This window comes from Cheilinus undulatus, linkage group 3 (assembly GCF_018320785.1).
Source record: "Cheilinus undulatus linkage group 3, ASM1832078v1, whole genome shotgun sequence".
Classification (NCBI taxonomy): domain Eukaryota; kingdom Metazoa; phylum Chordata; class Actinopteri; order Labriformes; family Labridae; genus Cheilinus; species Cheilinus undulatus.
In genome coordinates, this window is record NC_054867.1 from 30613349 (window position 1) to 30637140 (window position 23792).

The 23792-nt window shown below is 38.5% G+C and overlaps 2 protein-coding genes across 2 annotated transcripts; both read left to right on the plus strand.

Annotated features, from left to right (window-relative positions):
- The first annotated feature begins 57 nt into the window (after window positions 1-57).
- LOC121528448 (transmembrane protein 82-like) lies at window positions 58-4036 on the plus strand. The gene is made up of 6 exons (XM_041815925.1): window positions 58-327; window positions 410-482; window positions 2470-2662; window positions 2805-3222; window positions 3602-3786; window positions 3920-4036. Exons 1-6 carry the CDS (start codon window positions 246-248, stop codon window positions 4034-4036), a joined length of 1068 nt encoding a protein of 355 aa, XP_041671859.1. The 5' UTR covers window positions 58-245.
- A 4364-nt stretch (window positions 4037-8400) lies between these two features.
- On the plus strand, window positions 8401-19506 carry fblim1 (filamin binding LIM protein 1). The gene is made up of 8 exons (XM_041783562.1): window positions 8401-8534; window positions 10623-10988; window positions 12031-12197; window positions 14854-14947; window positions 15054-15223; window positions 18284-18462; window positions 18546-18666; window positions 18767-19506. The coding sequence occupies exons 2-8, from the start codon at window positions 10649-10651 to the stop codon at window positions 18875-18877; spliced, it is 1182 nt and encodes a 393-aa protein (XP_041639496.1). The 5' UTR covers window positions 8401-8534; window positions 10623-10648; the 3' UTR covers window positions 18878-19506.
- The last annotated feature ends 4286 nt before the right edge of the window (window positions 19507-23792 follow it).

Below are 23792 nucleotides of genomic sequence, written 5' to 3' on the forward strand. Positions count from 1 at the left end.
AGGTTCTTTGGATGTAATCATCTCTTACTTACAACCTCTTTCATCAGGAAACAACTGGACTGGCAAATCACTCAAATCACATTCAACCTTTGAAACCTAAACATGAATCCCTCAGGAGGGAGAAATAAAGGCATAGTTGGGGGTTTTCAGTGCTTGGAGCTTCTGATTAGGTTTCCTCACTGTTAGTAGCATGACCAAGAGTTTGTAGCCCTTTTTGTTTCCTTGTTTAGAAAAGGACATCAAAAATGTTGTTCCCATTCTTTTGGATCCTGGGAACACCTGAATGGGCACCTTTTGATTCAAACCCAGTGGATAGCTTTTTTCAAGGTGAGTTGAGCATTTTTTAGTGCTTCTGTGTCAAGTTGCTTGATTTTGATGCTCATTCATTTTATTTATGTTTATTCTTAAGGCCTGGTAGGTGCCTGTGCAGTATCAGTGCTGTGCAACCTTATGAGAGTTTACTTCTTCATTCAAACATGCAGGTGAGTTTCATCCTAAAGAAGTGCAGTAAACACAGATGAAGACAAAATTATTAGCCCCATATGAAAAATTCATTTTTAAAGTATTTTCCAGAGCTAGGATTTTTTAACATTAGCTTTTCCAAACACGTTAGTTTTATTTTGGATGCTTACATTATTTTACTCTGCATATAGAAACAAAGTTTGTTAAAAAAAAAAAAAGGTCAACTACACGGCTCAAAATTATGAGCCTCCTTTAGAACTGGCCTTTTTGTTAAGCCACAGCACAAACTAATCTTGTGCAATGATGCGATTTAATTTTGTAATGCTCAAAGCTTGTAAAATCAAATTAAAACCAAGGGTTACCTTCACATTTACACACAATATAAAAACTTTAGTCACAGAGAAAGCATCATGGCAAAAACAAGAGAGATCAGTTTAGACTGGAGAAAAAGAATTGCTGATGCTCACAAAGCAGAAGAAGGATATACAAAGTTATCACAGTGTTTTCCAAGTTTCAAAGACTGTGGAAAGAAAACTAGTGAGAGATGTGTCCAAAGATCCCAGAACAACTGCCAAGACACTAGTGAATGACTTAGCCAAGACAGGAACTGTAGTCGAAAAGAAGACAATCACTAGAGCCCTGCACATGCATATCAAGAAAAACTCTACTTCTGCACACACCTTCAAGTCAGACGGAAGTATGCTGAGGACAACCTGGAGAAAGATCATGCATGCCGGAAGTGTGTCCTTTGGTCACATGAGACCAAACTGGAGCTCTGTGGCCACAGAGGTGTTGCTAGTATTTGGAGGAAGAAGGGAGAGGCGTATAACTCAAAGAACATTATCCCTACAGTGGTGGGAGTATAAGACTGGGGATGCTTCAGTGGAAAGGTGGAAGAAATCATGAAAGAAGTTTTATGCAAGAAAACCTCAAGCAGTCAGCAGCAAAACTAGGTCTATGTCGTCATTTTGCCTTCCAACATGACAACGACCCAAAACATACATGACTCCTGGTGAAGAACTACGTCCAGATGGCAAAAGTGAATGTTGAGTGGCCTGCACAAAGCCCAGATTTGAATCCCTTTAAAAAATCTGTGGGGTGAACTTAAGACCGAGGTCCATGCCAGAAGACCATCAAATCTGGATGAGCTTGAGAGATTAACAAAGAAGAATGGGCTGGGATTCCCCAGGAGGCTTGTAGAAAACTAAAGGAGACACAGCTGACTATAAGGGTAATAATTTTGACTCTGGTGGTTTTTGTTTTTTGTCAGATAATTTTGTTTTTGTGTGCAAAGTAAAACAATGTAAGCATGCAAAATAAAGTTAGGATATGTGGAAAAGCTGGGTTAAAAATTACTTCATCTGTTTAACAGTACTTGGGAAAAATGAATTTGTCATTGGGGGGCTAATAATTTCATCCTCATATGTGTAAAATTTATTTTCTGAGAGTTTTTATCAGTTATAGCGGCCTGAAGCAGACATACATACACATATTGCTGTCTTCAAGCAAAACCTCCTATCTCCACCTTTCAGGCAATGAAAACAAGTCATATTTTTCAATTAATTTAAACATTAATTGGTGATAGCATCTTTTTGACATTTTCATTGGTTTAAAATTTGTTTAACCCACTGAAAGATATAAAGGATGACCAGTAGCACTGATTTATTTAAAAAAATAAACAAATAAATGGAGGAGGAGGTTTTAGCCCAATGCTAGTGAGATTTTTCTTGACGTCATTTGAAATAATCTAAACCAAATGTTCTCAATATGTGGACTTTTTAATCTCAAGATGACAACACTTTTTTGGATGCCATTGCTGGAAATAACTTATTAAAGCCAGTGTTATTATTCTAAAATGACAAGAAAACTAAGTTATACACTTGAGAAAAACAATCACAGTTTTCCCATTATCAAGGAAAAATGTGATAGAATAAATTGTATTAGAAGTTCATCTTTCTGTGTGTCCTCTTAGGGCATCCATAATTATTTTCATTTCTCTCCAAACAGTGATTCTGAAACTGAAACTGAAGGCAAACAAAGGTGTCCTTCACCGGGCAGCAACCTGAGCAGAGACTGGAGATCATCCCTCCAGTTCTGGTCTCTGGTGGTCCTCCTGTCTCAGGTGGGCTCGAGGGTCTCCTCCTTGATTGTTCTGGAGTTTTCTCTCAGGGCTGTTTCTGCCAAGGCGACAGCAGGACTGGTGAGTAACCCAAACACACAAAAAGCTCAGAACACCCTGATTAAGGCTTGTTTCCCCTCCAAAATTTCCTTTCTTGGGCATATAGTTTTCGAACGGTGAACCAAAATATTTTCCCCACCCTCTCATGTCTCTCTAAACTCAGGAAACCAATGGAAGAGGCTTGGACCTGCTCCTGATCCAGGGTCAGTTCTCCCTGGGCTGTGGCCTCTCCTGTACTATGGCTTTCCTCCATCAGGGGTCTCCACATAGCTCTCTCAGCTTGTTGCTGGCAGCAGCTCTCAGCTGGGCTCTGGCAGGTGTCAGCCGTAGTTTGTGGATTCATGTGGCCAGACTGTACCCACTACACAGCAGAGAGCGGTACTGTGGGAAGTGCATCAGCCTGCTGAACTCTGGACACACCATACTGGCAACGCTGCAGCGTGTGGTCATTGTGTTCTTCGCTTTGGCCGCTGTGGCCTCCACTGCAACTGTTTATGACCACTTCCTGTCCCAGAAGGATGCTCTGAAGTTTTGGACTCCACTGACACTCTGCTACACCATGTTGGTGGTCTATATTCAAGGTATGAGGTAAACGTGTGTGCTTTTTGAAGCCTCAAGGAGAGAGGGAAACTTCAGACTAGATAACTTCAGAAATGTAAAGACGACATTAAACAAAAGAGATGCAAGCCACTGAACACAGCAGACAACACATGAAATGTACCTTTAAAAACACCTCATATTTTCATAAGAATGGTACATAAGAGAAGATTACGCTAATCAAAAACTGCGGCTACTCCTGCACATTGTTTAAGCATTGCCAGTGTTCATAGACAGTGTGCAGGAATTTGCCCCTTATTAGGGCCATACATAGTCAGTCCCACTGTCAGTTCCACCTATGTCTAAGAAAAACAAGTATTGTGCCACTCATCGGTTGTTTTTTATTTCCCCCTTGTTGCTTAGAGGATCAGAATCGGCACACTGGTTTAGAGGCCCTGCTGCACACTGTTGTGTTACGCCAGGGAGCCTTACTGGTGCTCATGCTGACGGTGGGACACTGGACTGATGTCCTTCATGTCCTCATCTCTTTCCTGGGAGAAGCCGTTTGCCTCCTGCCTTCTAAGGACCTGCTGCAGGCCGTGTTAAAGGTCTAAATTAATGCTTTCTTCATAGTTGATTCAGAAACATGAAATTATTTCTGTTTTAATCCAAATACTAGTACTTTATTTATGTTTAGAAGTAGTGGCATTATGGGTAACAATTCTGGTTGATCATTCTTAGGAAGAAGAAGACACACAAGCGAGTAGAGCTCCAGTCACAAGACAAGAGAAAGCACAGGGAAGCCGTCATCAGATGACAGATAAGGATGTGCTTGAAATCAACAGAAAACATTCGTAACTGTAATATCTCAAGTTGTACTTATACATTAAATTGATTTTAAAAAATTGAAATATTTATTGTATTCTTGGTGTCATTGAATTTTATTTTTGTGTCAGTTTTGGTGCCTCCTGTGGACAAAGTAGTAACTCTAACCTCTTTGTTGGTTTTGTTCTGTACATGTGAAAGTGTTGTTTTTTCCTAAAAGAAATCCCAATGCTTTTTTTAAACAGTTTTCATTGCTCTGATCTGACTACCCCTCAACAGGGAATTTTGGCATCAAAAATAACTTTATTAAAATAGCGAGTCCTGTAAATTATCATCTTGTTTTCCAATGTAGGTCATAAAGAGATATGAGTATTAATATCCATGTGCCTGATAACCTGCTAAAAACTCCACACAGTATCTTTAAACAAAGTTACAGAAGGGTTATGTTAACTATTTAGATCTCTTGTTAAAAAACATCCTTCTTAAGGCTATTAACAGGATCCAATATTTGACACAGTTTTTAAATTCAAAGATGAGCTTTCTTTATTGTTAATAAACTGATGTGAGCAGAGGACTAGCTCAGGAAGGCGTCTACATGTTAACATGGTAATCATCAGGATGTCACATTAACACTGGCAGCCTGCTGATGGTGGCCATATGTCAACTATTAAAGGGGCACTCCACCAGTTTACACGAGGATCAGTTTACTGACTAAGAAGAACTGCTTGGCCTGTGAAGACAGTTGTATAAAGCATCATATTATATACTTGTAATTGATTTTATGTTGTAACTCTTTAGTTGGCATTCAAGAGGCAAGACGGTTGAATCAAATAATGCATTTTATGCATAACTGAAAATGTAGGATCCAAGATTTCTATAGCTCAGACAGTGTTTCTTCATTTCATGTGTTTGCTTTTCCTTTCTTTAGCATCAGGGTAGCGGGTAAGAGTTTGGGTTAGGAGTTAGGGTAAAATACCAGCTAATTACCAGAGAACTGCCACAATATCACTAAGAATTACTTATAATTAATACATTATGACCTGGTAAACACATCCTTAATATGACCTAATTTCCAAGCCATCACATGTAAAATATATCTTATTAGGTAATTACCAGCTTATTCTGGAGAAATTACTAGACAATTACATTTATTACTATAAAATTATTAAGTATACAGGCCCACTAAAATAAAATGCTACCTAAAATCTCTGTGGAAAGTGCAACACAGTCCGGCTGCAGACCGTTCATCCCTGACATATACTCTCATAGACCGTTAATCTGAGACACAGTATCAGAATGGATATACGCACTAAAACCTTTAAAATTAAATTAAATTAAACTTCTGTTTAGGGTTAGGATGGTAGAATTTAAAAGTCAAAGACCTGAACTGCAAAACCTAATTACAAAACGTTCAATAAAGCTAAGTTAACAGGAGAAAAGCTTGTCCTCCATGGAAAACTTTCTAATGCATTAGCTGTGTAAGCTACATAGCTAAAGCTAAGCTCAAAAAGCAGCTACATAAGCTACAAATCTATGTTATCTGTGTAGCTAAGTTAATTTAGCTATGTTTGTTAAAGCCCATGATGCTATAGCTAACCTACAGATAACTGAGCTACAGAGGTGGAAAAAGAACCAGACTATTGTACTTAAGTAAAAGTACAGTTTCTCTGGTTAAAATTTACTTGAGTAGAAATAAAAGTGGTCAAAAAATCTACTCAAGTAAAGTAAATGTAAGTCATTTAAAATTTACTCAAAGTACTGAGTACTGAATAACTACTTTTCATACCCAAGAGGCTTTCACAGTGAAATATGACCTATCCTTAATGTGCAAAAACAAGAAAATATGAACCTCCAACCAGGTTATTTATCATAAGGTTTAACCTGACCTAAAGTACAATGCAAACGCTGTTATGGGAGGAAATATGGAATCATTTTCTTGCTATGTTCTACTGACAGACATGTGGTGGAAGCCAAACAATTGGTCATTGTCATGTTGTTGGCAGAAAGCTTGGACCTCCTTGTTGTGGCTTTTAGTGTTTATTTTTTCATTCAGTACTAGATGCTTTTTATAATGTCATTAGGTACAATACTTTCCTCAAAATATACTTAAGTAAAAGTAAGAGTAGTGATTTTAAAAACTACTCAGAACGTACAAGTACACAAAAAGCTACTCAATTACAGTAAATTGAGTAAATGTAATTAGTTACTTTCTACCCCTGCTGAAATATGTAACTAATGTAGCTCAAACTAAGCTAACAAAGCAGTTATGTGAGCTACATAGGTACGTTCTCTTCATTATGTTAACTTTAGCTATGCTTACTAAAGCTTACATTGCTTAAGCTAAGATAGCTACATTGGCTGACGTAGTTCCCTTAGCTAGCATAGCAATGTTTCCTTTAACTAAGACTAGCAAAGCAAAAAATGAGCCAGCATTTGTGTAACTACTTCTAAACTGGATCTATCTTTGGATCAACCACAGATAAAGGAGATGTGTTATCCATTCTTATCTGCCTTACCGTGTCAGAGTCAATGTCTATTTGGAAGTTGATGTTAATGCTTGTTAGCTTATGTCAAAATTATGATATGCTAACGTTACTAGAAACATAACATTAGTCCGCTTGCTAACATAATGTTATACTTGACATTAGCAGAACATCACACATTTTTAGTATTAGCAATGTTTTATCGTACTTTCAAGCATAGTATTCTTTGTGATTGTCCATGGATTGGATTACTGGTGTTGTAATCCACAGAAACAAATCAACAGGATAAAAAATACTTCCGGATTACAATGTAGATTTCTTGAGTTGCTAAAAGCAACGAGACAGCAATGAAAAAACAGCACGGCCATTTGAAAAGAAGCCAATTAGTAAATGGAAACACAAAAGCAGCAGTAGAGGTAGAGTTATGGTCTCTCATGTTTAAATGTGAAATACTCAGGGGGAAACTGCAACAATGAAAGTCAGAGGAAACATTCATGGAGGACGTTTCTATTCTTTTCAGTAAAGTTTGAAACTCAACATGACCTTTACTTGTGAGCATGCATTTTCATTGTTCTTCTTATCTTCTCTGTTTCTTCAAGTGTATCCCACTTAGTTTCTTCCTGTTCTTTCTGTTATTTCCCTCCATTCTCCTTCCATTGTCACCTTGCTTACTCAAACTGTTAAAACTTAGGATTTAAGTCAAACTTCCCATATAATGTTGGCTTAGTAAAATGAAAAGTCATACTGTAGAGGCAGTAAAAAGGTTCACAGAGTTTATAGAGGATTTTGGCTGTTTTTTGGGGAGTGGGGGTGGAGCTTGGAGATTTGGGGATTGTGTCATCAGTAGGCATGCTCCCTCCTGCAGCCGTGACATCACTGCAGCATTCCTTTCCTTGGAGCTGGAACAACAGAGACCCCCATCACTCTCCTCATCTTCGTCTCCTGTTCGCTCTCTCTCACACATTCCTGCCTCACTTTTTCACGCTGACACACATCATTTAGGGAACTTTTACTACATTTTTAAGTTTCTCCCCTCTTTTTGGCTCTTTAGAGTGAAGTAGACCTCACTGCAGAAACTTACCACAACATTTGCTGATCGGCAGACCTGATAGTGCTTCCCCTCATTCTGCTGGAGAGCAGCAAACACAACAAAGCAGCTTTTTCATAGCTCAAACAGACATCACTCACTGCCCCCTCCTCCTCCTCTTCTAATAAACCAATATCTCCTCTTGCACAATGGCCTGATTCTCTGCACTGTAATACCGCTGCTCACTCTGCTGTTGCTTTATGAGACTCTGATGAAGCCCGTGGCTTTTTTTTTTTTTATCAGACTTTGTGGTGGCACAAATGGAAAAATGCCATGTGACACTGATAATGAGTCAAGGCCTAAGTGATATAATGTGGTCTGGGGGGAGGGAAGAAGGAAAGAATGAGAAGAAAACGGAGGTAGAGTCAATGAGGGATGTAGAGAAAATAAAGCTGACAAAACAATAAAAAAGAAGAGATAATAAGTTGCAGGAAAGGCAGGTACAGTCACATCCTGCTGGCATGTTAAAAGATAAACTGGGAGTTGGTGTTTGCTCCTCCTTAAGGGCAAAGACTGTATGAAGCTTTATGATACAGTAAATTACATTTGTACAAAGTCCAACTGTGTGCTTTTGGTTGGATTGCTCAACTGTTGCAAGAGTTTCTTTTGTATGTTTGTTTGCACACATGCCTGTGTGATTGTACATGCCAGGTTTACATAGTAGATGAATGTGTCATGTTTTTTACTGCTCTTTGCCCGAGATTAAATGTTCACCTTTTACGGTTGAGAGGGAGGGAGGTGGCATTGTCATTCAGCCGGAGAAGGAGGAGGGGTCGGTGGACAAGGGAGGCTGGGGAGAGAGGGAGGGAGGTACAGAAGGAAAAGGAGTGGCTTTCTGCTGATAGTCTCCCTCTCTGCCGGAGTAAAACCTTCTCTGTGTGGCATATCACAGGAGGGACACAAACCAGACGTTTTTGAAGGTACAGAACAGGGAAGGAGAGAGAAGAAACGTTTGTCACAGGTATGTAATGGCAGCTCACAGACAGAGGGAGTGGGTGTAAAGGAAACACATAATTCAGATCTGGGCTTTGTGCTTCTTAAACCAATCATTATGGGTAATGAGAGCTGTGAGTGTGTGAAATTACCTTTCTGAAGTGAGAGTGAGCACTCCCACAAAGTTGGCTTTAAAGGCCATACATACTTAAAAAAAATATTTGGCATTTTGTTCTTATTACTTATAAAGATCCAAGTATGTATGAGCTCAATGATGTTTTTCTGTTTCATGTTAGTCCTTTAAAACGGGTCTCAACAGTATGAAGTCCAACCAGCAGTCTTAAATCTCCATTAGGGGTGTCATGGTACCAGAACTTTTTATTTTGATATATGAAAAAAAACATAGAATTATACCAGTAACTTTTGGTTCTTGGTATCATGGCAACGGAAAGGAGTCATAGACAATCAATATTGGGTAATTTCTTGTTTTCAGCTGCCAAAATTGCAGGCATACTTGCGCACGAGTCTGCCTGCAAGAACCTGTCTCATAAAAAAAGATAAGGTCTGTTAAGGTTTTGTCAGTTTCAGTTCTATCAAGCATTAGAGTTAAAGAGGTTGCATTGTTTAAAACACATTATCATATTCTTTATTTTATCTTATGGTATTGTTCTGTCAAATCCTATCATATTCTATCATATTGTATCATACTGTACTGGACCCTATCATATTGTATCCAGTCATATATAACATATCATATCCTATCGCATCATATTGTATTGTATCCTTTCATACCGTATGGTACTGTATCCTTTCCTATCCTATCCTATCCTATTATTTTTTTATCCAATCATATTCTATCATATCCTATCGTATGGTACCGTATGATATTGTATGGTATTGTATTGTATTGTATTGTATCGTATTGTATGGCATTGCATCGCATCTCATCTCATCGCATCATATCATATCATTCTTTATTGTATCCTATGGGTTTCATTTTCAAACATTTTTTGCACAAGGCATACTTGAGACAGAGCCAAAATCTCAAGGCACACCATATCTGCATATATGCTATATCTGCATATATGTGCAAAATCCCCTTTTAAACATGTATAACAGTATCTTTAATTAATTTTTAGTTGTAGTAATAACGCATGGTTGTTTAAATTCACAATGCACACCAAGACCTGTTCGCTACACCATTTGGGAACGGCGTAATTTCACAATTGCATGCAAAAATTAATATTTATGTAGCATATTTTAAGCCATATCAGCCTTATTCATAGTTGTTGATTAACATCAATCTGCTGAAGCAAATCCATCAAGTTTTTGTAGCAGTTATTTTCCATTTTTACACCAAACTATCTCATGTACTCATAAATTAGACAAAAGCACAGTTGGAAAATATCAAAAAATACCACTGAAATAACTGAGTTTTCTCAGTTTGTCTTTTATTTGGATACTGAATGATATTGTGAGTTTTGAAACGATATTGTTCCAATGGTGTTCTCAATGATTATATCAAAGAAAGCCAATGCTAACACATGTAAAAGTATCTGTAGTTGTTGTATAGTCACTGTAATTACTCATGATTGCACAATTTCCCAAGGCACACCAAGACTTACATCAAGTCACACCAGTGTGCCTCACCACACCATTTGAGAATGACTCCTACAGTATCATAATGCCATATCCTATTGTATTCTAGCCTATCAAAATCTATCACATTGTAATGTACCGTACCCCACCCCCTACTATATTGTGTCCAATCATATGCTACATATTGAGTCCTATCCTATTGTATCATACTGTATTGTATCCTTTATACCGTACCGTACTGTATCGTATCGTATCTTATCATATCGTATCATATTGTGTTGTATCATATCCTATCATATTCTATCCTATTGTTTCCTATTATATCCTATTTTATTGTATCCTATTCCATCACATCATATAGTATCCTAATGTATAGTATTCTATTGTGTCTTATTGTATCCTATAGTATCCTAACTTATCGTCACCTATCCTATTGTATTGTGTCATATCGTGAAGGGGTATTGTACCTAATATTTTGACAGCTTCAGTTTTCATAACTGCTCTGTCCTCTTGTCAGGTTGCAGCTGCTGTGGTTACACAGTCATGGCATCAGCAGCTTCACCAAAAAGGATGGTATCCTCCATCTTCATCACTCTGGCCTCTCCTCATAAAGCCACTCTGACACAGCAGAAGCCCGCCCTCCAGGCCCACAGTGCACCAGCTGGAGAAAAGCAGCAAACAGCGGTACGAGTCAGCCCCAGTGACAGCATCCCCAACCTTTTACGTAAGAAAGACACACTGTCTGAGGCTCCAAGCAGTGTAGATAACACAGGCCAGACTCGTGCTGTGGCCCCCACCCGAATCTCAGACCCTCAGAGCCCAACACCGGCCCAACCTGGACCCAACAGAGGGGAGCTACAACCACGTGAAAAGTCTGCTGCAGGTAGACATGGCAAATATGATTTCACCTTTCATTTCTTTCTTAATAGAGCACTTAAGTTACCTGAAATTTATTCAGAAATTGACCTAACCTTGAGTTGATACCAGATGTTTGAGACCTGATTCACTTGATGACAGGGTTGGACTGGGGTGAAAATTTTGCCCTGGCATTTTTGGCCAATATATAACATAATGTTACACACATTCCTTTGTCTCCCTTATTACATACAGCTACTAAAAAATGGTCAAACTATGACATAGTTTAGAGGTAAGTGTCATAGATACATCTTATGGTAAGTTTTAATTACATGCTTTGGGAAAGCGAAAAATTCAACACCCCTCTTGAAATGTTTGTGTGTCAGCTCTAAGATTTGAAATGAGTGAAATTAAGCAATTAAAAGAAAGGAAAAAGGGAATTAAGTTATAGACTCAGGCAGTATGTCTTGACAGTAAATTCTTAAATAAACTGGAAGCCAATTTAGGGGCGCTAAATCTGGTCTGATCTGATGTTGACTGTTTAAAGAAGTAAGAAGCCAAGAGCTGGATTCCTCTCCTAAGGTATATTTTGGTGCTTTTATTCCTAGAGAGATAGGAGAGAAGATAGAGTTGGAAACTAGGGGAGAAATAGGACTATGACATGCAGGAAAGGAGCAGGCTGGATCTGAACCCCACCTGTCCGTGTTGGGGGCAACTGCCTTCTGAGCATGGGGTGCATACACACAACCACTAGGCTACCCCCTGATCTGTATTCTAAAGTAGCTGAAGGCGAGAGGATGCTCTGTGGGTAATTCTGGAAAGGAGAGGATGTAACAGTTAGGTCTGCTGAAAATTAAGGCATGGAAGGCTCTTAAATTTGATGGCTTCAGGACATAATCTACCATGAAGGGCTTATCAGCAGAGACAGGCAGGGAGGCTGTCACTTTGGTTCCATATTTATGAGGAGCTAAATTCATGCTTCCAAATATAACAACATACACTTTTCTTTCACTTTGCTTTGTATTTTTTTCTGTCAGTGACACTAAAAAGTGAAACTATCTGGCTTACAGATCCCTTCCCTCCTCCTCCTCCTCCTCCTCCTGCTGCTGCTGCTGCAGTGTCTTCATCCATAGCAACATCTCCCTCTGAAGAATCATTACCTCCACCTCCTCCTACTGCTCAGACTCCTCGCTCCAAACCTGTCACCCCTGGAAAACAGTCACCTAAAAACAAAGTGGTATGCACTCTCAACTAAAATATTTCACATTTGTATCACACAAAAATGTTTGTTTACAGCAAACAAAGATATTTTCTTAAAACGTAAATTGTTACTTCAGTGGTGGATTACTACTTTTCACTACTTCCACACACAGGTGCATCTACAAAAAAAATAAGATCTTGATATTGATGATAACAGCCTGTAGCTCACAAGTATCAAAGATCCACTCAAAATATTAGTATATTGTTGAGAAGTCCAATTTGCAAAAGTTTCCTGAGTCTTCCTTCTCTCTAGTTCGGTACACACAACTCTAAGTATGAGGAAGACTGCTGACTTGACTGTTGTCTAGAGGACAATCATCGACACCCTTCACAAGGAGGGTAAGCCACAGAAGGTCACTGAAAGGGCAGGCTGCTCTATGAGTGCTGCATCAAAATATATTTATGGAAAAGTGACTGGAAGGGAAAAGGTGCACAAGCAACAAAGATGAGCTCAGCCTTCAGAGGATTGCCAAACAAAGCAAATTCAAGATCTTAGGGGAGCTTCACAAAGAGTGGACTGAGGCTGGAGTCAGTAGATCAAGAGCCACCACACAGACGGGTCCAGGAAATGGGCTACAAGGTCTGTGTTCTTAGTGTTGTGTCCTGAACCACAGGTGTGCTCAGTGTTTCTCCTTGGCTACAGGAAAAAGAGCTTGACGTTGCTTAGTGGTCCAAAGTCCACTTGTCAGATGACAGTAAATTTTACATTTTATTTGGAAATCAAAGACCAAGAGTTTAATGGGAGATTAAAGAGGCAGGGAGTCCACGGGGCTTCAAATAAAATGTTTGTTAGTTTCCACAGTCAGTGGTTGTTTGGGGTGCCATGTCATCTGCTGCTGATGGTCCACTGTGCTTTGCTAAGTCCAGAGTGAATGCTGTCGGCCATATGCCAGGAGATTTTAGAGCACTTCATTCTTTCATCTGCTGAGAAGCTTTACAAAGATACTAGTTTGTTTTTCCAACAGTACTTGGCTCCTGCCCACAGTGAAGCCAAAACTCCCGGAAACTGGTTTCCTGACCATGGTATAGAGAATCTCTGGAGAATTGATAAGAGAAGGATGAGAGACACCAGGCTCAACAATACAGATGAGCTTATGGCTGCCATCAGAGCAACCTGGGCTCTAAAACACACCAGCAGTGCCACAGACTGATTGGCTCCATGTCATGTCACATTGATGCAGTCATTTGTGCAAAAGCAGCTCCAAACAATCACTGAGAGCATAAATGAGCATTATTTTAGATTAGATTAGATTCAACTCTGTCATTGTGTACTGCATGAAATGCAGTTTGCATCCAACCAGAAGTGCAATGCAGTAATAAATAACATATGATATGTTATATACAGAGTGCTAAAGGTATGAATTATATATAATGAAATAAATATAATATGTGTCTACGTGAATATCTATGATGCCAGGTATGAGTAGGTTATGAACAGTTATAATTAAGACTATGATTTTACAGTATGCATTGCAGTATGCGTGCATTATTTCCCAGAAGGTCAACTTTTCTGTATTATAAATCTTTTTTGGACTGGTGTTTTGTGATATTCTACTGTTTTCAGATAGTAGCTTTTTTATTTTTGTGAGTTGTAGGCCATAATCATCAAGACTAAAACAAAAAAATCTTTAAAAAATCAATAAAACAATTAAACTAAACAATCACTTTGTATGAGCTGACTCTAGAATACATGGAAGTTTCACTTCTTGAATTAAATCACAGGAAAAAATGAACTGTTTCATGATATTCTATTTTTTAAGATGCACATATAGTGAATATGATGAACATGGTTGTAAACAAATCTGCAAAACATATCTTGCAGGGAAAACAGTTATCCTTTGGATATGGGAACATCATCAAAGCTGTTCATTTTTTTTCTTATGAAACAGAAAACCTTTGTCAGTTTTTTTGTGAGAAACACTGAGTGCACCTCAACTCAGCCTTATCTCTGTGGAAAACATCATACTGTACAAAAGGACAGTGGGCAGCAGGTTAGTTACATCATGCACAAATGCAATACAGAGATAAGACTGGCTCATTAAGAAGTGGATCAAATTTTTATTCATGCAAAGTTTCTCTGGGACTAAGAGTTGTCCTGCAGCTTATTTCAAATTTTGTAAAAATGTTACAATGGCAGGGGGTTGAGTATGGAAGCCCAAAGAGGACATGCATCCCTACATCTAATTTTACTCCTTCTTCCCATGACAATTATTACATTTTGGTTGTTGGGCTCGTACAGCCTAACTTGTGACAGCAACACTAGTTTTCCCCAAATTACAAGTTAATTTCAGTTACTCTCTCAAGATCTCAAGAAACTAAGTAATTTAATAAAACAAACATAAAGAACAAAGAAATATATAAATGAGTCTTGGTCTCAAAAAACATGTTATAACTTACTATGGCTGTCTACTGTCTACTCATAGGGCTTCCATATTCTGGTTTAGCTAAAGCAAATAACCAAGCACAAACCACTTTTTAGCTTAAATTCCAGCATAACCAGCATCTGAATCTAAATGTCTGCATGTTTGAATCTAAAAAGAAGAGAAATGTTTATGTGAAATTATAATCTAGTGTTCTGTTCTGTCGCTTCTTTTAACTCAGGTTTAACATAAATGACGTGCTTTGTATTTCAGGTAGAAACAAGCACACCATCTAGTGGGTTAAAACAAGATGAGCATTCTCAGGAGATCCCTGAAATTGGCCAAGACATGAGCAGCCAGAGTAAAGGTGACAGGATCTGTGTTTACAACATTCAGACTTCAAGCTGCTCCACCTAAACAGAGCAGTTATTATCTTAAGCCGCTCTGACATTTGATGTTTGTTTACACTGCAGAGGTGTGTGGCTTTTGTCGGAAACCTGTTGCTCTTTCTGAGCCAGCGATAGAGGCTTTGAACAGGACGTACCACGATGGCTGCTTCCAGTGTAGATCCTGTCACAGTCCACTGGCAGGGAAGCATTATTACAACAAGGCGGGAACCCCCCTCTGTGAAGACTGCTACCAGGTAGAGTCCATTTAACCCTTCAGTCAGGATCTTATGAAAGCTGCAAATACAGATGAAGGTTTTGTTTAAGACAACATCAGTCTGTCTGTGTGACATTGTGTCACCTAGTCATAAGGTCTATTTGCTTTGTTTCACAGTGTGAAAGTAAAGTTTTGTATGAACTGAAGTCAAAACAAAATTTTTAATACTTAGCAGATGTGATCAACATTCCCATTTAACTCATTATGATTTCACTGACAGTTGATTGTCGCCTTCTAAAGGTATAATATGCAAAAATTCTGGATATCAATTCTTCCAAAATCAATTGTCCCTTGTGTCAACCTATTGTTGAGTAACGGGGTACTGGGTTTGTTGTTCTCAGCTCTGTGTTCACACGAATGGGACGTTATTTCCTCTATCTTCTGTAGAGCCCAAACATATTCCATTCATATTTTTTCGATCAATGCATCTCTCTTTGGCGGGCCACACACTACAGGATTTTAAGCCTGATTTGGGGCAAGATTGGCCTCCCCCGACGTTCGTGGGGGCGTATCCTGAGAGGAGCCTCGTTGCAAACAACTGTTTGTCTGAGTAGTCTGCATGTGTGTGGTGTCAACACGATTGTTTTACTGCTCCAAATCGCGTTGTAGCCTCCAAAATCCCGAATCATAAATATCAAACGTGTTCTAGGTCGTAGTGCCGCTGACGGAGTACTCACAGCAGTTGTCACAGCCAGATCATACGTACTTTCACCACTCACAACCATGAACACAACTTTAACTTAATTTAAACCATGATTTCATCCTGAGTCTTTCCGTTGTAATTTTGATTTTTGCTTCACCTGTAAGGCATGCCAGGACAGCCTGTTGTGGCGAGACAGCATGACGGTATCGACAGACATCCATGTTTTGTTTTGTTTTTCTAAAGTCACGTGATCATGTGAGGTCGTAGGCAGGTCAGCAGGTGTGTGGTCTCCAGTGATCTGACAGTCTGGCTGAGTCGTCTAGTGTGTGTTCAGAGGATTAAAGATGAAAAATCTTTGGAAATTGTCCTGAAGTATGTGGTCTCCCACAGTTTAAAAATCGTTCCAGATTAAAAAAAAATCATCTAGTGTGTGGCCGGCCTTAAACCAACCTGACACGCTGGATAGACTGTTTCACATGTCCATTGCATAGGAAATGCACTATATGAACAAAAGTATTTGGTAGCCTGACCATTACACCAACAGGGACCATATTAATATTGTACCCAAATATGTGTACTTTAATATTGAGTTGCTTTTGCAGCTATAACAGCCTTCATTTTTCTTGGAAGGCTTTCCACAAGACTTTGGGGTGTTTTTGTGGGAATTTGTGCCCTTTCACTTTGTAGAGCATTTATGAGGTCAGGCACTGACATTGGACAAGAAGGCATGGCCTGTAATCGCCGTTCCAGTTAATCCCAAAGGTGCTCGATGGGGTTGAGGTCGCTGAATCATCAATCATCACATTGCTTCCTCAGATTAGAAGTATTGCTGTGGTAAACCTTGCACTTCAAATCACAAATACTGCATCGTAACCTGCATCATATTTTGAAAAGTGGAGCCATACCTTCGACCGCTTCCTAACAGCCATGCTTGCTTTTGTTGGTTCAGTAAGGTGCTACCAACATCATTACTCTTGTGCGTGCAATGCTGCGTTTGTGTCCAGCATGGAAAATTGATTTCTCTTCCACCCTCTTGCAGTCACAAGGATGCGTTGTAGTACCGAAAAATGGTACTGTTTGATTTTACGTGACTCGGTAATTAGAATTCAGCCAGTACCTATAAAAGTACCGAATTCGGTACCCATCCCTAGTGCAGGCCAGTCAAGTTTTTCCACACCAAACTCATCAAACATGTTTTTATAGTCCTTATAGAAAAGGTTTTTCCTCAAGCTGTTGCCACAAAGTTGGAAGCATAGCATCGTCCAAAATGTCTTGGTATGCTGAAGCATCAAGGTTGCCCTTCCCTGGGGATAAGTGGGCTAGCCTAAAACCTGAAAAACAGCTACATACCATCATCTCTCCTTCAACAAACTTCACAGCTGTCACGCTGCAGCCAGGCAAGTAATGTTCTCCAGCATCTTCCAAACCCAGACCTGCCCGTCTGAGAGAAGCAGGTTTCGTCACTCCACAGAACACGTTTCCATTGCTTGGAGTCAAACTCTCAACAAAGCTGGCTGTGAAATCAAAAATATCTTTTACACCAAGAGAAGCTTTCAGTGTGGTGGTTTACTCGTCTGTTAATAAGAAATGTTGTCCAATTCTGACCTGCTGTTTACTAGCTCACAACTGATTGACCATAGCTTCTGCCTTGTTCTGGCACACCCGTTTCAGATTGATGCTTTGCGAGATGGATCTGCCTGATGACAGACATGGAATTTCCAATTGCCAAGTCATGGGCCTTGCAAGGTTACTTATAAACCGTTTGCCTTCCCATCTCATGTTGGGGACAGAGAAAGCCCCGAGGGAATTTTATTTGAGGGCACATTAATGAAGTGTAGAGGCAAAAACACAAATGAAAGAGAAATAACAGACTTTCTCAATTAAAGAAAAAAATTTCTAAGGCCTAAAAAGACAACCAGACAACAGAATCAGCTCAAGATGCCTACTAGAAAATGATCAGAATCTTGTTTTAAGATGTTTATCAGCACTTATTTGCTGCTCTTTGTCTCATGGAAACTCGCTGGGGGAACAAGAAAGGCAGGGGAAGTGTTGAGTAGAGGGTGGGAGCTAAGGGATACAGGAAGTGTGCCCAAAGAGAGAATTTCTTCTTGTCAAAAGATCTGCTCTAAAAGTCTTAAAGTAGGCTTTGATAAAAGGAATATAGGTTAATTGGTTTTGTGTGATTAGATTAAACTTTGGAGGATGTTGGTTTCACCTTTTAACATGGAAAATATAATGTATTTAAATCAATGAAAAATGTACCTACACTTAAGCACAGCCATTTTTTGTATTTGTTGTCATGATGTACGTTTTAACAACTAGCAAAATTAAATAGAGAAAATATGTATATGTAAAACAAATCTGATCGTTATTGACTACGTATTTTTGTCTTTTAAGGCCAGTCTGGAGCTTTGCTGGGCCTGTGGGGAGCCAATCACAGACCATGTAATCCGAGCACTGGAGCGAGCCTACCATCTCACTTGTTTCACCTGTGCAACGTGTAAACAGCAAATCGGAGAGCAACCTTTTGCTCAGGGAGAAGTCGGAGAAGTTTACTGTCTCCCAGACTACTACAGGTCAGCCCCCCCCCCCCCCCAATCATCTTATATTTGTGTAATCAGTCATCTAATATTTTTCCTCTGATATGTTATCCATGAAGGAAGTATGCTCCAAAGTGTAGCGCCTGTAACCAGCTTATCATTCCCAAAGAGGATGGTACCGACAGCTACAATGTTGAGTGCCTGGGACGCTCCTACCACGAAAACTGCTACAGATGTGAGGTAGGTGTTAAATATGCCAAAAGTGAGTTTAACCAACATACAGTAACATCCAGTCTCTAAACAAGCTCCCAGTTTAATACGTTTTCAATACTGTGTGCAGGTCTGTTTCATCCAGCTCTCTCCTGAACCCAGTGAGCATGGATGCTATCCTCTGGAGGGGAGGATGCTCTGTAAAACATGCCATATGAAACTGGTCTCAGGTCAGCACTAACACTGGCCTCTCTGCCCAGGATAAACTGCAACTTAAGGGAAAAGTACCACCAACGGGATGGGAGACGTGATGCTGGAGTACATACACTATACATCCTTTTTTATGGATCAAAAGTGCTTTTAATTTTTTACTAATATCATGCTTTTTTAAGATCTTCTTATTTTACTTTTATACTTGACCATTTTGCACTCAAACTCTACAAAATGTACCAAATGTATTTATGTAACATGAATGTAAAAAGAGCATTATTTGATTTCTCTTTAACATCTTAATCCATTTACAGTTTTTAAACCACTTTAACCATAAAAATAAAACATAACAAAAAAAACATGAAAAAAATGTACTAATATATTTTATCTCTCCACCAGCAACTGTTACACGTACACTATGACCAAGCATTAGCATGAAAAAAATACTATTTTCATAACTCTGACTTCCCAAATTCAACTCAGTTGGATTGATTATCACGTGTCATCCCTCCAAGGGGAAACTGATTCACCTGCACAGATAACACAGGTAAAAAAAAAAAAAAAAGAAAAAAAGAAAAAGAAAAAAGAAAGAAACTTTATACGGCAAACTCCACACAGCGATTAAACTGCAGACACTTTTAGCTCCTGCCACTTGTCAAATAAGGAAAGATATTGACAACGACAACAGTTTAAAACAATCATTTAAGATTTTTATTTGTATGTTTGTTTGGTTAAGCATTCATGATGGACCAAAGTGTAAATGTGCTTTTAATGTGACTTAAAATGTGACTCAAAATTAAAGTCCCATTCAGATCCCAGCTGGTTGTTTTTTCTTTTTTTAAATTTTCTGAGATAACGGGTCTTAAGAACTATTGTGTATTGAAAACATTTATTTCAAGATTCTGGAGCGGTCTGGATCTTTTTGGCTAATTCTTCACATCTTAGTCTTTAAATTTCTTTGATTTAATTAAATGTTGCTTACTATGATTTAGCAAACCCTTTAAACTGAAAATGATTTCAGTCTAAATGTTTCTTGTTATTGTTTTAGATATCTAAAATTGTTTTTTACAAAGTCATCATGCCAAATATGCCACTGCAACTTATTTTTGGATGCCAAAATATCACTGAGCATATCTGGATTTTGCTTTTATTACATTCTGGATATCTGAAATTATAATTTTAACAGTAACAATTAACTGTTGACATAAAAAAATGAGAGTTACTCCTAACAAGAATTTTACTACAGGTACTAAAAATAGGCTAGATACAAATAATTCTGATCAGAAACTGAAAGCCAAAAACAATTAAATGACAAATATTTCATTTTTTTCTAACAAGAGCGATGTTGTTGATCTCTGACATGCTCATTCTGACTGCAATGAATAAGAGATATTTATAGTGAAATCATAGCTGTCAATGTTAAAAGAACCACATATATTTCTGAAAGATTTTAAAGACCCTGTAAAGTGAAAATAAGTCTGTACTTAGATTTGCTTATGAACTGCCAGGTCAGATTTCAGTCAAATTAAACATCTCCAAGTTCATCAGCTTCATGAAAGTCATGAAAAATGAGACAGTAAAATCTGCTCCAGGATGATATGGGCCTGTCCGTTGAATGAGCTGAAGCCACGCTCACTCAGGAGGAATACGATCCTCTCATGTTTTAAAAATACTACAACCTGAACTGGGGTAAGCATTCATGCCATTAGCCTGCCTCTTTACCTTTTTTTGACCTTAAAAGAAGAGACAAAGTCGGTTTTCTGGTTCAAATCTCTGTTATGATGCTTAAATGATCCATCGACCACTGTAGCTGAAGGATTTGGCAAATTTACCTCACAGTGGACAAAAAAACAGCAATTAGCTGACTGGTAACTTTCAATGAAGGCAGTGACATCAGCTAACAACAGACTATAGTGAGATGAACTGCTCTGTGATTTTATATTGCAGTGTTAGAGAAGCACTGTGGGCACTCCCCACTGTTGGCTCGTGACATCATAAGCCCACATATTAGCCCCATCCAAATTAAACCCAGCCAGGAAAGAGGTGAAAACCCTCCTAACAGTCTAAATCCAAAATTCAGTTACATGCAGATCTCAGTGTTTTCACACCATATCCCAACATATCTAGAGTGTTAAGACACAAATTTTGGATTTCACTTTCCAGGGTCTTTAAGCTGTCTTAAATCAGTTTGGATCCTGGTCAGACAGGCCAGTGGAGTTTGTATATTCTCCTCATGCAGCCGTGGGTTTCCTCTCACAGACCAAAAACATCTTGTAAAGGCTGACTGGTGACTTTAACATGCCTGGGGGGGTGAGTGTCATTGTGAATAAATTTCATTTCAATACTTTCAGAATACAGTTTTACAAGGACAAGTGCTTCAACTAATGAAACCAACAACTTTCCTGTGATCTATTTGGTAGAGCCAGTCATTGGGTGGTGCCTTGTTGAGTGGCCAACTTTGTAGGCATGTTAGAACTCAGAATAAAGGTCATTAACAGTGAACTAACTCAAATTTTAATAAAATACTAGTTTCTCCTAACCTGAAATGCCAGATGGATGTGTTTCACACATCCATCTGGGAAAGCTTCAATAGGAAACGTTTGAGAAAAGGCAGAGGCTTTGAAAAAAACGGAGTGTGATTGGATGAACATTCTGTCTGTCACATCTAGGAGCCAATCAGAGCAACAAAACACGCGACGTAGCCGCTATTGAGCTGCGCGTGTGCAGCTACTGAGGAATAACGCGAAACATGGTGACTATAGACATGTAAGTACTCGCTTTTGTCAATTTTGAAAAGAAAACAACTCACTGCAGTTCTTTGTTCTTCTTTTAACAAAGAAATGTCATCAAGTTCTGATAAAACTGCACCAGCTCTTGCTGCTGCTTGTTTACGTCACGACTCTGCTGTGCCTGAAAGTACAGCCCCTCATCGCTGATTGGTCCTGTCACTTTCTAACAGGGCCCAAATGGTTCAGATGGGAGCTTTGCAAGATGGATTCACCAGTGAAAAACAAGGAATGGGCGTATCCATCTGCTTTGCAAGGTTAAGTTTCTCCACGGTTCAACTAAGAGTTGTGAGATTAATAACAGGTCTTCTGTTTGCCCCAGGGAAAGTTTACTTATTACCTTTTGATATCTGTAAATTTTTTGCAACTTTCCATGCTTGGGGTAAAATACATTCTTTCAAGCTGAGGGGAAAAATATGGTATACAGGTTCAGAAATGTACTCAGCAATTGTAATTTATTTTCCATCAACATCAAGGACACAGTCATACTGAGATGTTTATTTTGTTTCTGATGTAATGCCAGTATGTGAATTTTGTTTGAACATCTTACATAAAGAAGTTCCACGCAGTTCCTTTTTTATCCTTCCTTTCTTTTTATGTTCTCTTGGCATCATTTTAAATATTTCTCTGAATCGTTTTAAGCTACATTAATAAAACAGTCTTTATTCATGCACCAACTTTAAACACTCCTTTCTTCTCTTAAAGTATCTTCTTCTCTTAAAGTAAAGAGACATTATCTCATTAATATGCATGAAATTACTTAGTTACAAAGAAAAAAAGGATTAGATCATAGCAACAAATTTAGAATGACCTGCATTTAATTGTCTTTGTGTTTCTTAATAATTTATCTTTTAGTGAAACACCTACTACTTTAGACAAGAAACATATCTTTTTCTATAGGTAGCTGGAATATCCAAGGTTTTCCCTCTTCAGTCTTTGGTTTAAAATCTATGAACCCAGACTTTGTAAATAGTATTAGGAATGTTGATATAATCATTTTAAATGAAACATGGATTACAAATTAAAAAAAAAACTAACTGTCCAACAAACTATATAGAACTTATTATACATCTGTAAAACAGGATTTTACCAAGAATGGCAGACATTCAGATGGCTTACTTCTGTGGTAAAAAGGGGAATACAAAAATCAAATCTCAGTAGCAAAGAAAAGTAAATCATATATTTGGATTTAAATTAATTCAAGCATCCTGGTAAATGACAGAGATGTGTATCTGTGTCCAATATACCTTCCACCCTCAAGCTCTCCTTACTTCCCAGAAGAATGTCTTGAGGAACTCCAGCAAAAATTGTGTTTTTTCAAAGTTTAGGATCAGTCCTATGTGGTGATCTTAATGCCAGAACTGGTAGAGAACCAGAATTTCTTAACTCTGAAGGAAATAAACATGTATTTGGATATCCCCCTTTTCTACTACACTCACATAACTAAACAAAGACAGAACTATGACAGTGTGGTCAACAAAACTGGCAAAGGGTTACTTCAGCTATGTAAAGACATGAATCTGTGCATTGTTAATGGTAGAATCAGGGGTGATTCTCTGGGCAGATTCACATACTGCTATGTGCTAGGTAGCAGTGTTTTAGATTATGCCATCACTGATATTAACCCAGAATATATCAGTGCATTTATAGTGTTGCCCCAGCTGCCCCTATCAGACCATAGTCAAACAACCTTGTTTCTTAAGAAATCCTTAACACCATCTCTGAGACCAGTCTTGAAGAACAGATTATTTCCTCTACCAGTAAGATATAAATGGTCAGAGGAGAGCACCACTGCCTATACCGCAGCACAAACAAATGACCAAATCCAAAACATGTTGGATACTTTTCTGTGTACCCAGTATGAATTGAATGAGAAAAACATAAATCTGGCCACAGAACACCTTCAGAACATATTTATTAAATTGACAAAAGAATCTAAATGAAAAATAGTACAAACATGTAAACATAAAGTAAAACAAAAGCTACATTGGTTTGACAGAGAATGTGCTACATCTAGACAGAACTTACAAGCACTGTCAAACAAAAGACACAAGAACCCAAATGACCAAAAGGCTGGACTGGAATATTTCTTGGCCATAAAACAATACAAGAAACTTCTCCATACCCAAAAAGAAAGACACATGGAAGAAAAATTAGACC